This window comes from Labrus mixtus, chromosome 13, assembly GCF_963584025.1.
Source record: "Labrus mixtus chromosome 13, fLabMix1.1, whole genome shotgun sequence".
In the NCBI taxonomy this organism is placed as follows: Eukaryota; Metazoa; Chordata; class Actinopteri; order Labriformes; family Labridae; genus Labrus; species Labrus mixtus.
The window spans coordinates 15,213,602-15,231,451 of record NC_083624.1 but is presented as its reverse complement, the minus strand read 5'-3'; the positions used below and the strand labels follow the sequence as shown (position 1 = coordinate 15,231,451).

The 17,850-nt window shown below is 38.1% G+C and overlaps 2 protein-coding genes across 8 annotated transcripts in view; one reads left to right on the top strand and one right to left on the bottom strand.

The window, feature by feature from the left end:
- obsl1b (obscurin like cytoskeletal adaptor 1b) overlaps nucleotides 1–12,294 on the top strand; it is a 34,027-nt gene extending 21,733 nt beyond the window's left edge. For 5 of the 6 annotated variants that reach the window (XM_061053843.1, XM_061053838.1, XM_061053841.1 and 2 more), the window contains 9 exons: nucleotides 30–296; nucleotides 1,314–1,580; nucleotides 2,700–2,812; nucleotides 3,044–3,197; nucleotides 3,808–3,969; nucleotides 4,114–4,218; nucleotides 4,566–4,832; nucleotides 7,848–8,117; nucleotides 10,997–12,294. In XM_061053843.1, the coding sequence (XP_060909826.1) occupies nucleotides 30–296; nucleotides 1,314–1,580; nucleotides 2,700–2,812; nucleotides 3,044–3,197; nucleotides 3,808–3,969; nucleotides 4,114–4,218; nucleotides 4,566–4,832; nucleotides 7,848–8,117; nucleotides 10,997–11,007 (1,616 nt within the window). In that variant the 3' untranslated portion in view covers nucleotides 11,008–12,294. The remainder of the gene's footprint in view (nucleotides 1–29; nucleotides 297–1,313; nucleotides 1,581–2,699; nucleotides 2,813–3,043; nucleotides 3,198–3,807; nucleotides 3,970–4,113; nucleotides 4,219–4,565; nucleotides 4,833–7,847; nucleotides 8,118–10,996) is intronic. The other variant, XM_061053840.1, reaches the window with a different exon arrangement.
- LOC132987061 (carboxy-terminal domain RNA polymerase II polypeptide A small phosphatase 1-like) overlaps nucleotides 12,262–17,850 on the bottom strand; it is a 29,044-nt gene continuing 23,455 nt past the window's right edge. For both annotated transcript variants that reach the window (XM_061053846.1, XM_061053844.1), the window contains 3 exons: nucleotides 17,143–17,235; nucleotides 14,914–15,099; nucleotides 12,262–14,797 (listed from right to left, as the gene is read on the bottom strand). In XM_061053846.1, coding sequence (XP_060909829.1) covers nucleotides 14,669–14,797; nucleotides 14,914–15,099; nucleotides 17,143–17,235 — 408 coding nt within the window. In that variant the 3' untranslated portion in view covers nucleotides 12,262–14,668. The remainder of the gene's footprint in view (nucleotides 14,798–14,913; nucleotides 15,100–17,142; nucleotides 17,236–17,850) is intronic.

Genomic DNA, 17,850 nt, shown 5'->3' with positions numbered 1-17,850 from the left:
ATCTCGTAACTTGCTTAATTCGCTTTTAGAGCAACAGGTGTTGTTCACCAAGAAAATGGCACCGCTTGCAGCTGAAGAGTACAGTGAGGCCACTCTAGAGGTGGAGGTGAGTGTGGATTCTGGCGAGGTGCAGTGGATGAGGCAAGGGGTGCTGATCCACCCGGGAGCCAAGTACACCCTGAAACACAAAGGCCGAACACACAGCCTCCACATCCACACACTGGCCACGTCTGACCGGGGCACCTACAGCTGTGAAACCCTCCATGACCGCACGCAAGCCCAGCTCACAGTGGAACGTGAGTGTGCACATGTTCTCACTATGCCCCGTTGCTGTTTATTTACCGGCGTTGCCGACGAGTCCAGCTCTTGCCATTGCTTGTTCTTGTGAAGGCAAAGCTCAATTAACTGAGTAAGAGTAATTTGAGTGACTGGGGACCAAGGTGGCACTTGTACTGGAACATGATGGCAACCAACAGGTGATAGCCTTACAGCCCAAGCAGACTTTCAGACCAGAGTTTCTGTGTTGACAAGATCTATAAAGTCTTTTGATTTCCAATGTCAAATCCTACCGAAGTTCAATGAGGAAATTATTGATAAATAACAAGACATCTCTGTTAAATAACAAGAATAAAAACGTGCAAAGTACAATTTTACCAACAAGCACCACTTAAGTGTCTTAAAATACCAAGCTTGAGACACTATAAAATCGACATCTTGTAGTGATTAAGACGTACTTATGCTTGTTTTTCTTGGTACGGGCTGCTTATATTTCTTCGTCCTATGATCCACAGGCCAATGGTTGAATTAAAGGCTGTTCTTTCAACACTAGGGTGGGTGGGAAGGGGACAGTCAGGACTTCAGGCTGCTGTTGGCACCTCCTATGAATTTGGATCTCCTCTCATTGCATCTAAATTTATACACTGGCCTTCAAAACTAAGGTTGTTGTCATCAGGTCTCCAAAATAAACACTCCTTTTTTTTCCACAGGGAATGCTCGTCTGTGTTAGAATAAGTGAAAAATGTTGGCAGTTTCAGATGTGGCTTTTGTGTAAAGCCCCATACTCAAATGACTAAAATATCCGCTTGTCAATGTGTGCCAGCATGGATTGTTTAGCTGCAGACTGCTGTCTATCCATTCTGCAACAGAGATTGGACACCATGTCTACAGTGTTAGGGTGGAATTGTGCCAATCTTTCAAACATTACCTTTGTTAAACTACTATTTGGTTTTCATTATACTGGAAAGCACTAACATAGAAAGCACCCACAAAGTACTTTTCTGAATGTAGCTATGTCTCCAAAATTTTCTTCACAGCTCGAAAAATCACAATGAAGAGAGGGCTGACTGACATTAAAACCACAGAGAGAGAAACAGCGTCTTTTGAAGTGGAGCTGTCCCATCCAAATGTTCCAGGCACCTGGACAAGAAACGGAATCAAACTGAAGCCGACAAATCACTTCCGTATGAGTGCCAAAGGACCAGTCCACAGCCTCACCATCTCTAACCTTTCAGTAGAGGACACTGGCAGTTTTATGTTCTGTGTAGAGAATTTGAAGACAACTGCAAGACTTGTTGTGAAGGGTAGGTCATTTTGAAAAATAGATTATGGGGATGTTTTAAAACAAACGAAAAAGATCTGATTTCTAAGTTGTAGCAATGTATACAATTTATCATGGCACAAAGGCTCATAATGACTGTCTACATCATCCTTATTTTGTTTGAGTTGTTGTGTGACTTTGGTGTTATAAAGAGTTAAATGGATCCAACATACTGTAGTACAAAAACGAAGACACACTAACCAGTAGTGGTAGAACAGTGTCTTCTGTGTTCTGCAAGGTAAAATTGAAAACATTGTTTATGAAGTCTGATGACTTCGAAGAGAGCTATGTGACTGTTTCCAGTTCTTGAAAAAAGGGTTCTTACCTTAACCAAATAGTCTTAACTCTGCACTGATCCTATCTGTCTCTGCACTGATCCTATCTGTAATGTTGTCTGACAGTTATATGACAACAGAAGCCTGTCAGTGGCAACAAGAAGCACTTCTTATGGGAGGTACTTTTTTTCAGGAACAGTTGGCCTAAAAGATTATGTTGAAGCCATTGCAGCCCACCAATGTACTGCCAGATTATTTATATAACTTTTTGTGTTAGTCAAAGTAATAAGATACCAGGTTAAAATTGGGTCCAGGTTTTAAACTATCAGACGTTCACTCAAACGTTATTCTAGGCAAATAACCACTTTTACTACTAAATAGAATGAGGCAAATTAACGTATATTGTAGCTCAAAATATTTTAAAACATTTCTTTTTCAGCTCCCAAACCATGTACAGTTCAGAGCAGTACTCAAATGCCAACCAATGGAGGCACCATAATAGACTACAGTGACGGCTTTGCTACTGTTGCCTTCATCCAGTCTCACATTACAAACACAAATTGCCTAGCATGACCCATTGAAAAGCGGTAGCTCTGTTCAGTCTTTTCTGTCAGGTGTTAGTTTAACCTCATGCTGTAAAATAATCCGCTCCATACCGAGTCACTCAGTAAGCTTCATCCCTTTTGAGCTAGGGGTTGAAAAGCTGAGGATGACGATTGGATGAAACTGTCATCGCGATAAATTAGTAACTAAATAGAAAAGTTAGTAAATCTGAAATGTAAGATTGGTTGGTTTGACTGACTAATATTTCATTCTTACTTTAACAGAGCCCCCCGTGACCATCTTCAGAAAACTGGAAGACCAGAAATTCCCTGATGGGGCGATAATCTCCATTGAGTGTGAGCTTTCAAGACATAATGTCGATGTGAAATGGCTGAAGGCAAGTGTGGAATTACTTCTCATGACCAACAGTACTCATGACTTTAAATGTTTGAGCGCTGGTCTGAAATTCAACAGCTCTTGTCGATTGTATTCCATCAATTTTGTGTTGACCAGTATGTAACTATATACAGCAAAATTAAGAAAAGCATCACATAGTTTTAATGAATAAAGTTATTAGTTTGCCATTGCTTTAACTTCATAACTGATTTTTATTGTTGTTTTTTTTCAGAACGGGGTCGAGGTTAAGCCGGGCAAGGACTTGCGCATTTATGCAATGGGAAGGAAACGTTTTCTTCAGGTCATGAAATGTAATGTCAGTGATTCTGGAGTGTACACCTGCGATGCTGGAGATGTAACTACGTCCTGCACTGTGGAGGTCTATGGTAAAGTCTGCTGTCTAGATACTGTAAATTATACAAGGTCTTCTAGGTTTAAAGTTTTTATTTTGGTATATTTTGCATGAAGACCAGCAGCAGCTGGGGCTATATCATGAAAGCAAAATGAGATGTGTAACTAATTCAAAAATAGACTTGAATCGTGAATCCAGAATAGATTCTGAATCGAATCATGACCCCAAGAATCCAAATCGAATCGAATAGTGAGACACCCAAAGATTCCCATCCCTAGTAACATTACTTAGAATATTATCAATATGAAAAGGAAAGTGAAGCTGCTCTGTTCATTTCCTGTTGTATCACTGGGGGGGTGAGGTCTTTTGCCTTGCTTTGAGTTAATGACACAAAATTGACATAACAGTGCTTTGATATTTACATTTAGCATACAAAGTACAGTTGTATACTATGGTTCAGAAATAAATGTCTACCCATTATAGCATTATATTTTAAAAGGAGTATAGTGAATGTTATAGCACAGACCTCTTCGATATAATTAGATATAAATTGAGTCTTGTAATTGTAAGGGATGTTGTTTTTTTGTTTGCTTTTTTACCATTTGAATTTGTTCAAAGGTAATGGAAAGCTGTTTTCTTGGCAGAGCGTGAGCTACAGATCCTACATGGTCTTGAAGACCTGGACATCCAGGAAGATCAGAATGCAGTGTTTGTCTGTGAGATCTCAGTGGAGGATGTGCCAGGAGAATGGTACAAAAACGGGGAGAGGATACAGTCCACCAGCACCGTCAAGATCCGCCAGGAAGGTCAGCATCAAAATCAGAAACACATGTTCCTGCATGTCGGCTGATGATGTGTGGGTGTGACACATGACCTAACCTGTAAAAACATCCAACTTGTAAAAAAATGAAAAATGTGGTACGTGTTGACATGTTAAATTGTCATTTCAGGGACCAAACATTTTCTTCTTATGTGCAATGTGCGAGCAGAGGACTCGGGAGAGATCCAGTTTGTCGCCAGACAAGTTGAATCTGTCGCTCACCTGGGGGTGGAAGGTACGATTTATACATATTAGAAGGTGTTCATTCAGTATTTAACAGGGTTGGCTTATGAATGAAGTTTTGTAGTCCTTACTCATAAATTACACAAGATTTGAATTTGCTCAATAGAGTTTATATTTTTCCCCACAGAATATAATTATTGCTGTTTTTTTTTTTTACTGTAAGCGCTTAAAGTTCTACAACTCATTTCTGGTCGTATAAATTAGGGGCCTTGTGGGGTAGAAAGTGTGTTGATTTTGGCTTCTGGAAACATTCACTCTATAATCAAGTCCCACAACGTTTTAATTTCCTCAGTCTTCCATTCATAATGTGATCCCTAAATACGCCATTGTCCATTGCAGAGCTCCCAGTCAACATAGTCAAACCTCTGCAGGATAAGACGGCCCTTGAGAAGACTCGGGTGCTCCTGGATTGTGCTGTATCAAACCCTAGATGTAGCATCCGCTGGTACAAAGGCAGCAACGTCATCCTGCCATCTGAGCGATTTGAGATCTGCAGTGAAGGCTGTTACCGCAAACTAATCATCCAGGAGGTGGCGCAACATGATGAGGGCACATACAGTGTACAGGTTGGAGAGCATACATGCTCTGCAAAACTGACCGTGGAGGGTAAGATTTTGTAATCAATACAAGCTCTGTGTAGTTGACACAGTCACACATACATATATATATATATTAATGTGATTGTTATTGCTATACTCCACAGCAAGTACAGGCATTAGTGATGGATGCCATGTTTTGAGTTGCAAGGCTTCCTTTTTTCCCAAAAAAGTGTAATAAAGACCAACCTCTTGTACTAAAGCTTACACAGGGAATGGAGGATCACATACATACCCTCTTAGCTCCATCTGCTGGCGAAGCAAAACTAACACATGTAACGTCTCTCTTTTGGATAACTCCACATTTATAGCCTTACATGACAGTACTTCTCTTTTTCAAGATTCCATTTGCAACATTCTCCTTTTGTTCTCATTTTGGCCTTAATTTCCACGTTATGGGGATAAAGGGATGAAACAGAGCCACTGTGCAGTTTACAGCCACACTTTTTTGTCTCATTTTAAACAAGTGTATCGTACAATATACTCAATCCTGTAAAAACAAAAAGTAATCCGGCACAGAATACGTATCTAACAACACATCTGAAGCTGTTTGAGCTGGAATTAGTTTGCATAAAATTGTAATAAGGCAGTCACACTTAAATATAAACTATATTTATGTGATTGTTATTGGTATACAGAAATCAGGAAATCATAATAAGCGAGTACAGGCATAAGTGATGTATGCCATGTTTTGAGTTACAATCCTTCCTGTTTTACCAACAACTCACTCCCAGAGTGGAATAAAGACCAGCCATCTGTACTAACGCTTACACGGGGAAGGGAGGATCACATAATGGCGAAGCAAAGCTAACACATGTAATGTCTCTCTTGGATAACGGCACATTCTGTTTGAAGCTAACATTTGCCACATTCTGGTTTAATTTTGGCCTTAATTTCTATGTTATGGAGTCAAAGATGAAACAGAGCCACTGACATCGCTGTTCATTTATTAGTTATTGCAGACTATTATTCAACTTTCTGAACACTAAACTATGTCATACTAATCATATGTATAAAAAAAGTGCCCAGAACATAGCCAAAAAAGGAAGATTGTTATCTCAAGATAAAACAAGCCCAGTTTTTTTCTTTAAAAACAAGTGATGGTACATATGATTAGTTTGGAAAAAGGCAATGGGTACTTCATTTTATTTTTTTATAGAAGTATAATAGGTCAGTGCCCTCCAAAATGTTCTCACCTTAAATATATAGAGGTGGAGGACTGAAGAGTAATAATTTCCATAAAAAAAAAAAAACGCCCTTTTCAGAGGAAACATTTTGACTTTCTGAAGTTTTGATGCCTTACCCTCGAGTTAGCTCCCTCTCTTGCAGCCAACATGCCGGCGATGTGAAGTCCATTTCCCCCTGGCTTGCTGGTACACTTTAAAAGAATGGAGGCATAGTTATTAAAGTTGTTACTATTACAACTGTGAGTGTAACTTGTAACAGTCACACTGCCTGCTTTTATTAAAAAAAAAATTTATTACAGGAAATGAAAAAGCTTTCTGTAACTCTATAAAGATGAACGTAATGATTCCAATATCAGTTTAGTTGCATTTTTTTCAGACTCAAATACAAAAATGCATAACACTTGAAGAAATATAAATGTATCAGAAAGTGTTAGAAAACGATATATTGCTTATAATAATAATAATTGTAATAAAAGTAATAATAATAATAATACAAATAAAAAGTAGCATCAGGGGGATCTTGAGCTGTCGAGGGGTTGGATGGTTCAAGCAGGTGCTAATGTCCCTGGCGGTGGTCATTAGAATTTTCAGGAGATTTGTATAGTTTTTTTTTTAAATACTAAAGGTAAATTCTGCTCAAATTGCATAGAGACACTTTGATATTTTAGTTATATTTAATATTTTATTTGATAAAATCTATGAAAGGTGACAAAGATCTGTCAATGGATTCTTGTTCCTCGTGTCCCTGACTGTTGTCATGAGAATTTTCTGGAGATTTAATGTAAAGTTATTAAAATAAATAAATAAAGGTAAATTTTGCTCCAATTGCATTGAGACACTTTGATATTTTAGTCATATTTAATATTTTATTTAGAAAAATCTGTTAAATCTTTAACAGGTGACAAAGATCTTTCAATGGATTCTTCAAGTTATTGAGATAATTATGTCAGCTCCAGCGTTAGCTAGCGAGACACAAACAACACAGGACAAAGTTTAAAATCAGCTCCAAACCCTAACTTACGTATGAATGAAGCTCGGTCTGACAGACCTCTTCATCCTCCTCATCCTCTTCATCCTCCTCATCCTCTTCATCCTCCTCGTCCTCTTCATCCTCCTCGTCCAACACTTAAAGAAACTAGTAGAGAAATGTTTGTTGTGCTCTCAGGCAAAGTTCATGGGTAACCGTGAGCACGTCACTGTAACGTCATTACGTAAATTAAAAATATATTTTGAATTTTATAATATTTTTTTTTTTGTCAAGACAAATCGATATTTAAATATTTAGGTAAATATTACAGTTTATTATAAACGTTATCGCTATCACCAAATTACTGGTTGGAGGCGTGGCTTAGGAGGACAGGCTCCGCCCCCTACAGCCACCCTGTATTAAAATGAAGACAAAAAGACCCCAAAAGGCGATTGGAAACAAAAACAAAAAAAATATGCATTTAAAATGACAGGGTTAAAATTTACACAAATAAAGTGAACAAAGTTAGTCAAAAAAATATGGACGAAAGCTTATTTAACTGTGGTAGGCTATTATGATAAGACCAAGGGTTCATAATGGTTCTCAGTTTTCTTCCAATTTAAGTAATTTCTCTTTTTGAAAATAAACATCATTCCATTTGATAACTTCCTAACATTTTATGAAAAAAATAAACATGGGATATTTTTTACACAGGGACATAAACATTTTTGGCTTTTAGATTTCAGCATTTACAAACAAACAAAAATACAAAGATATGGGCTTTGTGTGGCTATCAAGAAAAGGCCTAACATCAAAAATATATATATATTTTGTGAACCCACAATTTCCCTTTGTCTGTCTGGTTATTCAGCCCAGTCCCTGCAGATGGTGCGGGAGCTGAAGGATGTGGAGGTCATGGCCCCGAATGAGGCCTGCTTCGAATGTGAGGTGTCAGTCCCGGTCCTCAAAGCCCCGGTGTGGAGTCTGAATGGGGAGCCCTTACAGGACAGTTCCCAGGTTAGCCTGGAGAAGATGGGCACGGTCCACAGGCTGACCCTCAGACAAACCTCCCTGGACATGAGTGGAGAAGTGGAGTTTACCTACGGGAAAGCAAATAGCCGAGCACAGCTTCGAGTACTTAGTAAGTAATAGAAGTAGCTGATTTTGTGTTATCTTCAAAGCTTTTCTTTTACGTTTTTTTAGACTGTAACTTTACTTACATTGTCAGTAGAACATACAAATGTAAAATACATGTTGCTTTTATACACTTTATGAAAATACTCTGTCACACAAAGGGCAGGAATCTGCTAGAAATAAGAACATAAAACCATTAAGGATAGAATGAGATAAACTTTCTTTAAGGTGGATTTATCGCTTGTCATTCAGAGCCAGCTTTGAAAGAGAAAAGTTAACATCTGTAAAGCAATGACTTCAACTAGTTTTCATGTGTGTTGATCACACTTCTTTGAATGGGAAGGAAGCATTTTCGACTAATTTCCCCTGGAGAACAATCTTTATTTATATTTTCTTAAATTACATTTGAAAGTGTCTTAAAAATAGTCTTCAATGACAGGCTCAGTTTACAACAGAGTCTTTATTAATATGAGACCAGGTTACTGATACATTGACCTTAACCATTATTAAACATAAATCTCCCAAAGACAAGCCATTTTGTAGGTAATTATTTCAACATAAAGGGTGTCTACGTGTTAGAACTGTTCACATCTGTGAAGCATCAGATGACAGGAAGCGATCCAGTAACTTAAACTGGTAAAAATTCTTTAATGCATACAGTCGGACAGTTGAAGAGAGAAAGGAAATGTGGGAGGATGATTTGTAGAAAAGGGCCATGGTCGGATTCGAACCAACGGTCGCTGCACTGAGGACTATAACCTCCATACATGGGGCACGATATAACCGCTAGACTATCTGGCGTCCCAAATCTTGAGTTTTTGCAAAGCATTGATCCCATATGATGTACAATCTTTCTCAAATATGCAGAATCATCTCTTGAATTTGTGAAAATGCTAAATGATTTGATTAAAATGCATGTTGAGGTTTATCAGTCTTTTTATAGCCTTAGTGGTAACACTGAATTTAAATGAGCTTAACCACATCCAACCAATACCGCCACCAGACCTCACATTTGTAAACGTGTTGAATGTAATTCATAAATGAACCACTAGATGGCGGTAATGACAAAGCTTTGACTTTGCTCATATGGTCAAATCAGCATCCTAAATTAGAGAGTCGGTGTACTGATGCACTTTTTTAAATAAGGAGAGAAAAATGTGCTTAAATGTGATTTTCTTTTAATCTTGATCTATTTAGCAAAACACTTTTTTTCAAACTTAAAACAGCATGATAAGTCAATAAATCCATCATATATAACAAAACAGATTCATAAATCCTTCAACCTGATTCTGAGTTGGCAGCATGACGTGTTAAGTGTGTTTCATGACTTGGCACTGCACATGCAGCACATAGTAATAAATGCAGTGAATGCTTTGGCTCCTTGCATGCTGCATTCTGTAAATAATATAAGGTGTTTATGATCAAGGGATGTAGGTCAGGCATCACAGAGCACACAGACCTACAAAACCTTCTTGGGCTTTTTAAATGTGCAGTGCAGTAAACTAATTTTAGCTCGATTTTATTATGTGGGCTTATAAAGAAAGGGCATTAGGTTTAATGATTGGGCTTTGGTGGTGAGCCTGGTCAAGAACTGATGCGGTATTTAGGGCAAAGCATGGCACAACCAGAAGTCATGTTCAGCTCAGAAATGAAACAAAAGCAAAATGTATGTGTTCATAAACTAACACAGACTGTTTCTTCCACTACGTTCATTTGATTACTTTACTTGTATTTTACTTTGAAGGATCAGAAACATGATGCAAATGTATTAAATGTGAGATGACAAAGACAACCAAATGAATTCCATGATTTTTAAAGTCTAGTAATAAAGCCACAGTACTCTCTGTGTATTTTGAATTAGGACACTTTAACATAATATGTTTGAATGCATGAACAACTTGTAACAGAGTAGTTGTACTGCACATGCTGTTTCTTGTTTCGCAATGAAAAGTTGGAGTTCGTCCGACCACGGTGAACATTAGATGAGGTTTACACAACCGCTCCCTCTTTGTGGGAAATGTAGTTATTACAACAGCTCAGAGTGAAGGATTATATAATCAAGTGAAAGATATAAAAATGAAAAAGAAAAAAGTACTGACAGTAAATAATAATATATAAAAAAATATAACTTGTGTACTGCTACACCTATGGATGGATAATAAGAATATAGCAGGCATGCCAGTAGCATAGTTGTTAGTGCGTGCGCCCCATGTACAGAGGCTGTGGTCCTTCAAGTGGGCGACCCAGAACCTGATCAGTGGCTGTTTTCCAGCATGTCATTCCCCACCCACTCTCTCTCTCTCTCCCTGATTTCCGACTCTATCCACTGTCCTATCTCTACGATAACAGCCCAAAAAGCCCCAAAATGAATCTTTTAAAAAAAAGGAAGATTACAGCTTCACTGTAAAATAGCTCGTACTTGGGAAAGATACTGGTAGGTCATTTACTTAAATCAAAATGCTTAAATATCGGGTGAGCAAAAGTCTGTTTTCTAATATTATCTCTGAGTGTGTTCAGAGATAATTTTTTAAATATATTCAGAAAAAAGGGTTTCATTTCCATTCCTCAAAACAGACTTTTACATTTTCCTGTCAAATAATAGATTGATAGATTCAGATTTTTTAAGCCCTTAAAATCTGTCAAATAAAACAATGTTAGAAGTAAAATGTGTGAATGTCTCACAGTTTTGTGTACATCATGGGCCAGAAGAACTCGTCATAACGGGTCTCAGGTGGAAGTTGAGTTCTTTCTTTCATTTTTTGTAAAAGTGCTTTACAAAAAATGTGAGTTTACACGTGACAGGATTATATTTTGACAGAATGAGGTCAAACTTGTTGACTGAAGCTGTCGGGTCCAGTCTAATTTTTTCCTCTGCTCATATTTCAGGTGATCCGTGAGTGACATCTCCAATCTGTCATCGCCTGATCGACACTGATTGATGCTTTTAAGTTGTGACATTGACATTGATTCTATATCTACAAACAAGAATGTCTATAAAAGTGGTTTAAACAGGGTTGTGATGAATATCATGCAGTTCAATTAACTGAGGGAGTGTTGTTGTTGTTGTTGTTGTTTGTTTTTTTTGCGTACAAGGAAGTAAGATCTGACTGTAGAAAAATGTGTCATTGTTAGAGTGTGCGGATGTTTTTCACAGTTTCTTAATCATAATGCAACGTGCAGTTAAGATGTAAATAATGTTCTGTGTGTACGTGAACTGACTCGAACTGTGCTGTGAAAGTTGACGCTAAAATGTGTTTTCGTGACAATAAATATTGGATTTAAATACTTTAAAAACCTAAAGACGCACTGATATAATCAAATTACAGTTTGACTGAAGAGTTCAATAAAGTCAGATATGGAAATAACCTAATGAATAGTGCCATGTCTGAATACATATGTACTTAAACAGATTTAAAAAACATGGCGTTTGAAGTGTAGAGGTGTTTTGTAATACCATTCGGGTCTAGTCCACTCTATTTGCTCATCATTTTGACAAAATCAAACAAAAGAAAAAAGCAGGAAAAAATAAAAAAATTTCACCAGATGCAATTTAGACCTCTGTCATGACCTTTGAACTGATCATTTTTTTGTCTATGTTATGTAATAGTATTAATGAAAAGAGGAAACACAAGTCATAGTCAAATCGGATGTGCATAATTGTGCAACATCCTTAGTGGTATAATCTGATTTGCACTTGGTATGCTTTTAAAGTCTTCTTGGTGACGGTGTGTCAGACTCCAGAGGTTAGGGCATAATGTTTCAATTGACATGTATGCATGTACAATTTACATTTAGCTTTAGGCTGTAGTCAGGATCATCTGGTTACTTTTAGCCGTTTAAGACTATTTAAATAATTTGTTCTTTTTTGTATTGATGAAACTGTAGCGAGGGGCTTGTAATGTAAATACATCGGGCCAAAAAAATTGGGAAATCAAGGAAAGAATGAGTCTAAAAATAACTTGATCAGTTTGACTTGACACTGATGATCAGGGTGTTAGCTTCAATGTGTTGTGTTTGAACTAAACAGCGACTGACACTTGTTTTCATATCACATCTGTTCCATTTTCCATCTTTCCATTTGACTTGTTTTCACCTCTGCCATGTCGTGTCACATGTTCAAAACGCCTTCAAAAAAATGTGGTGACTTATGATCTGTTTCAATAAAACATGCTTTATTGACACAAGGTAGAAATATCTCTAGTTGTGTGTAGTTTTTGTTTTTGTTTTAAATCAATGATTAATCAGCAGCAATTTTAAAAACTCACTCGTTTGAACCAGTTTCTTAACTCGAGTCACAACGTTAATACTCGTGTTGCATTCAGTAAAAAAAGAAAAGTTAAATCATTATTTAAAGACAGGTTATGGTTTTCACGTATCTTGTTTTTAAAATATTAAACAATGTCAATACTCACACAGGTACAATCACGCTGAAACCCCCACACACACACATACAGAGAGACACACTAAAGATGTCTGCTTCAAGTCTCCCCCATGAAACTGGATAAACAGGTTAATAAGCATGTTACATCCGAACTCCACTAAAGGATCCAACGAGGAAAAAACCTGTCATGATTGAATTCATCAAGGTGTGCTTTCAGATATGTTTAAAGGGGAACTCCAGTATTTTTAATCCCAGGCCTATATATGATAATATAATATGTTTTCATAAAGGTGTTTTAAAATATTCAAAGGTAAAAACATGTTGAGGCGTTGCTGCTGCAGATTGCTTCCGTACGCAGCCACAGGACAGCCTGTACTTTCACCACAACAGCTCGTGTTTGGCACAGAAAAACTCCAGATATCATCAAATGCATCTGACAGCATTGAGAAAGGCAATAAGGATACATGTCCTAGGTAAAGTAAGATAATTTGTAATGATTATTTGAGACTATTTTTGCCTTTTGTGGGTAAGATAGATGGATAATATTCAGGAAAGAGAGAGGTGAGAGATGACTCCTATGATCCCTTTCCAAGCAGAAGCAGTTTCTGCTTTGAAAACGGCAACTTACTTTAATTAATCATTTAATTTTTTTTTTTTGTATGAATCTATTCCATAATGATTCAGACACTCTGAGCCTCTCAGTAGTAAAACATTGCAGCCTGCTCCATGGCCGGCGGCAGCAATAATCTACTTTTTGTTCCTCATTCATGCATGGTCTGCTCAGACTGTCAAGTCAGCGGCAAGGAAGTGTGGACAACAGGAAGCGTCTCAAGATAACACTTGTTATGAATTGGCGTACAAATAATGATTGATTGATTGAAGTCATTTAGACCCAAAATCTGTAAAAAGAAAAAAAGGTTTAGAAATACTGAAGGTTTCCCTTGGAGTTTGAATGGACGCAACTCCGTCCTCCTGTGAACGAAGACTGAATTCTGACAAGCCGCTCACCGCTGTGGCTGATTCCACTGATAAAACTTTAAATAAAGATTAATATAAAACCAAAATAAAATGATTTCTTTACTCCAGATTTGACACACTTCAAAAATAAAGTACAACCTTTTTTTCCATGTGCAAATCTGTGTATATTAAAATTCAGTTCAGGAGTAATCGGTTAAAACAAGAAGTCTCTCAAAGATCCAGACTGGATTTCTTATATCTCTTATTCAGGTTTTGTTGGAGTTTGCAGATATGAGGTTGATTTTTAAAGAAACAAGATAATGATGTGTTGTGCCTGACCTGGAAACAAGACAACAAATAAAAGGGTCAAAACACATTAAAAAAAAATAGAGAGTCCAGTATGACAGAGTTTAGTGATTAGATCTATTATCTGTAATGTAGTTAATAAAGACTACAATCAATCCACAACTGGATATGGCTTCCCATGATTACTATTCCAGTTTGTTTCCAATCTGAAAGACGAGAGCTGTCATGCTTCTGGAGTCTGATTCCACCCCAGCAGACAAAACTTTTCCAAAGACACATGATAAGTGCAGATCCAAAATGTTCATTAAAATGCATCACGACATGTTATAGGAATTATTCAACCAACACACTTTCCCTAGAGTTAATGATTGTCTTTGACTACACACACATTCAGCCGTGTTTGGCTAACAAAAGGAAGTCGATGGTATTTAAGGGGAAGTATTCGATGACTCTATGATCTGTGTTAGAGCTTCGAATGCTACATGATACTGACATGACAATTACTGATGTGGTTCATTTGTACAATGGCGTTGAACGACCGTTCACACAATCTAGGTTTACATCACACTTATATAAGTCACTGCTGTCACATTACGACAACAACAACAACAACACACTAGCTGCACTGCAAAAGAAAATCTACAGAGGTCATTGAATCTCATATTCAGTGTTATACTAACAAAACTTCCTGATGGACTTTCCAGTGTGAAAGTATAAAACCCCTCCGAATGATTTATTTTTACCTTCTTGTGCAATAAAGAGGAAGAATATGAGATTTAATGACAGGCATTTTTTTTGCAGTGTGGTCCTTGTAGTTGGAAGCAGCGTGGAGCCTTTGGCCCACCAGCCTCCGTGGCCCCGTGATGACAGCTGCTGGTGATCATTTTTTTGTTTTTTTTATCCCACTATCTCTGTTAACTTGAAGTCCTCTGCTGCTGGAGAAAATCATAGATGTCGTCTACTTTACTCAGTCTCTCAAAGAAGGGGATAAGATCGAGGAGCTCGGTGTCCGACATGTCGTCAAACCAGGACGCAACAGGAACCTGGAGGTTTAAGGGAGCAAGGGAAGATGACATGAGAAGACTTATACTCAACAACAGACAGATATGAAATACTCTTTCTAACAAATATCTTTATGTTTGTCTGAGAAACAACATACTGCATTGTCTGGATGGAAGATGTAGGAGGCCGGGGAGTTGTCAATGATGATGACCTTGTTGAGATCCCTTCCTAAGCGGCTCAGGTCTTTGACGTAGTTCCCTTTGTGGAAAACACACGACTCCCTGAAGAGGCGACTCTGGAAGGCCCCCCATTTGTCCAACAGGTCTGACACAGGATCTGCATACTGAAGAAGAAGAAGAAGGAAAACACACAAAAGAAGCTTTAAACAATGCAGAGCTACATCATGTGTTTTTAATTCTAGGACCCTAAAGAAATGATGATCATTTAATAAACTACAAGAAAAGCTGAAGGATTATAAGGAAATAAAAAAATGTTGTCTATTTTGTGTGCGCGATGAGAAGCCCTCACAATGTCGTTCACTCAGAAGTAACAGAAGAATCGTTCAGAACCAGCTGACATCTAGATCTGAAGACTGCTATGGTTGTTGTTGAAAGGGGGGGAAATCATGTGATATGTTGTTATATTAAAATACTGAGCTTTAATGTAATGAGTCAGGTAAAGGTTTTGATTTTTTAGAAAATAATTATTTCCAGTCTTTATTTATCATAAAGAAGGCCAAGGCACTTTCTAATTTAATAAAAGTATCAAGGTGCTCTGCACACAGCGACTATTCATAAACTATGCCTTTAAATGAGCCATCAGTATCCCTACAAGCCAGACCCACATCCATCCATCCATCCATCCATCCATCCATCCTTTATCTATACTGCTAATCCTGCTTAGCCAATCCCAGCTGTCATTGGGTGAGTGGCAGAGTACACCCTAGACTGGTCACCAGTCAATCACAGGGCTGACAAACAGCCAGGCACACCTACGAGCAATTCAGAGTCTCCAATTAATCTAACCAGCATGTCTTTGGACTGAGTGAGGATGCTGGAGTGCCCCAGGGGAACCCATGCATGGGTTTAAGTCTCTTAACAACACGCCACCAAGCTGGAAGCTACAAGACAGAAAATCGTCTCGGAAACGCTGCACATTCATTGGATGTCAGGAAGCTATCTAAATATAAATATAAACCCAGTAGGGCCAACAGATCTGAAGGAAGCAGTCAGCTGGTTGGACCGTGAGACAGAATAAAACTTACTGAAGCTGCCATAAACTGATGTCCCGGAAACAGACGAGAAATAACTTCATGATGATATCAAATAGACCCCCAGACACGAGACACATTCAGATCTAAGATACTTTTGCCTTTCTCTGCCAATGTTAAGCATTTTGAATTTGGCCTCAAAATAAGAAACGCTTTATTAATAAAGCTGCTTTGCTTGCCTTTTCTTAAAGAGCAGCGCTCAGGTTTATTATTATTAGCTATAATTGTAAAATGTGAGGCTCTCTGGCAACTATGTTGTTTTGAAGACTGTGCAGAGAAGCTCTCATTTTTTTTTTTTTTTAAAGATTTATTTTTGGGCTTTTTGTGCCTTTAATGGAGAGATAGGACAGTGGATAGAGCTGGAAATCAGGGAGAGAGAGAGAGAGCAGGGAATGACATGCGGGAAAGGAGCCACAGGCTGGACTCCAACCTGGGCCGCCGGCTTGGAAGACTACAGCCTCCATATATGGGGCACGCGCCATCCACTGCGCCACCAGCACCCTGAGAAGCTATAACTTAATGATGCTTAATGTATATTAGTCTGTAAATACTGTGGGACTTTACAGGCTGTTTAAGGTTCTCATGTTTTAAAGTCAGCCGTGTAAACTTGAATATTACGGCCTACCCAGAAGCTGCATCACATTTCAATGCACAGTTTGTGCACAAAGAGACATGCGTGTCAGATATAGAGTAAGTGCAACATTAAAGCTTAGACACATTTAAACCAGAAGGATTTGGTTTCCCAAGATGGTCTCACGACATAAACTCCTCATACGGTCACGCGCTGTAGACAAACACGGCAGCTTCAACCTCATTAATCACAACAGAGTGAGTCACCCAGTTATAACTAACCTAATGCTCCACAAAGCGAAGTCAAGGCCGAGGTTAACACAGTTTGAAGCACATGTTAGAGGTTAAAATGTCAGAGCAATCCACTGACGGCTATCATATTAAATCTTATTCGTTAAGGAGCGTGTAGAAGGTCAACCATAAATCAACAAACACTCGGCTTCCAGTTATTCAAAGCAAACTGTTACAACAGGTGTCTCTCTGCACGTCAAGTTTGTTTGTGTTCATGCTATGACGAGTTACAGATGATGAAAGCAGAAGTCTCACCTTCGATAAGCTTGCAGTGAACAGAACACACTCGAACATTTCTCCCATCCTCTTGAGGAATTCGTCGACGTGGGGTCTCTTTAACACGTAAACCTGAATGGCCATAAGAAAGGAGGGAGGGTATTAAATCACAGTCCCCTGACACAAACGGTTCAGTTTTTAAGAATAGGATCAGGAAAACAAAAATGCCAAAGGGGAATTGTGAACACATAAAGGAGAGGGGCTACATCTGACCTGCGAGCCAAGAAATGATTAAAAGAGAACTATACTGGCAGATACAGCGCCAGCATCGAGTAATTAATAAAGGCAACATGGACACCTTCAGAATATGCCAGTGCATATGAAGGCTTTTCATACAGAATATGCAGTTAAACTTTCTGAACATGACACCTAAGTTTTGATCAAGATGTCATCGATTCAGGGTTTACACCCCTCATCCTGTGTTGAGCTGTTAGAGACTCGAGCTGATCCCTGAGCTCATGTATTGTGTTATATTAAATAAAATAATATGCATTTTGTGGTGTTATTCATGGTGAGCACAGATGGCATTTTCTCACATTAACATGATAATTTTTATCATATTGATGAGCAATGTTTGCACCAATTTGCATCTCTACATTTTCATTTTCAGGAGTCTAAATCTTAGTAGAATTTTAAGACCATACTGGACATTGAAACACCAGTAGTTACATGACTACAATGTAAATG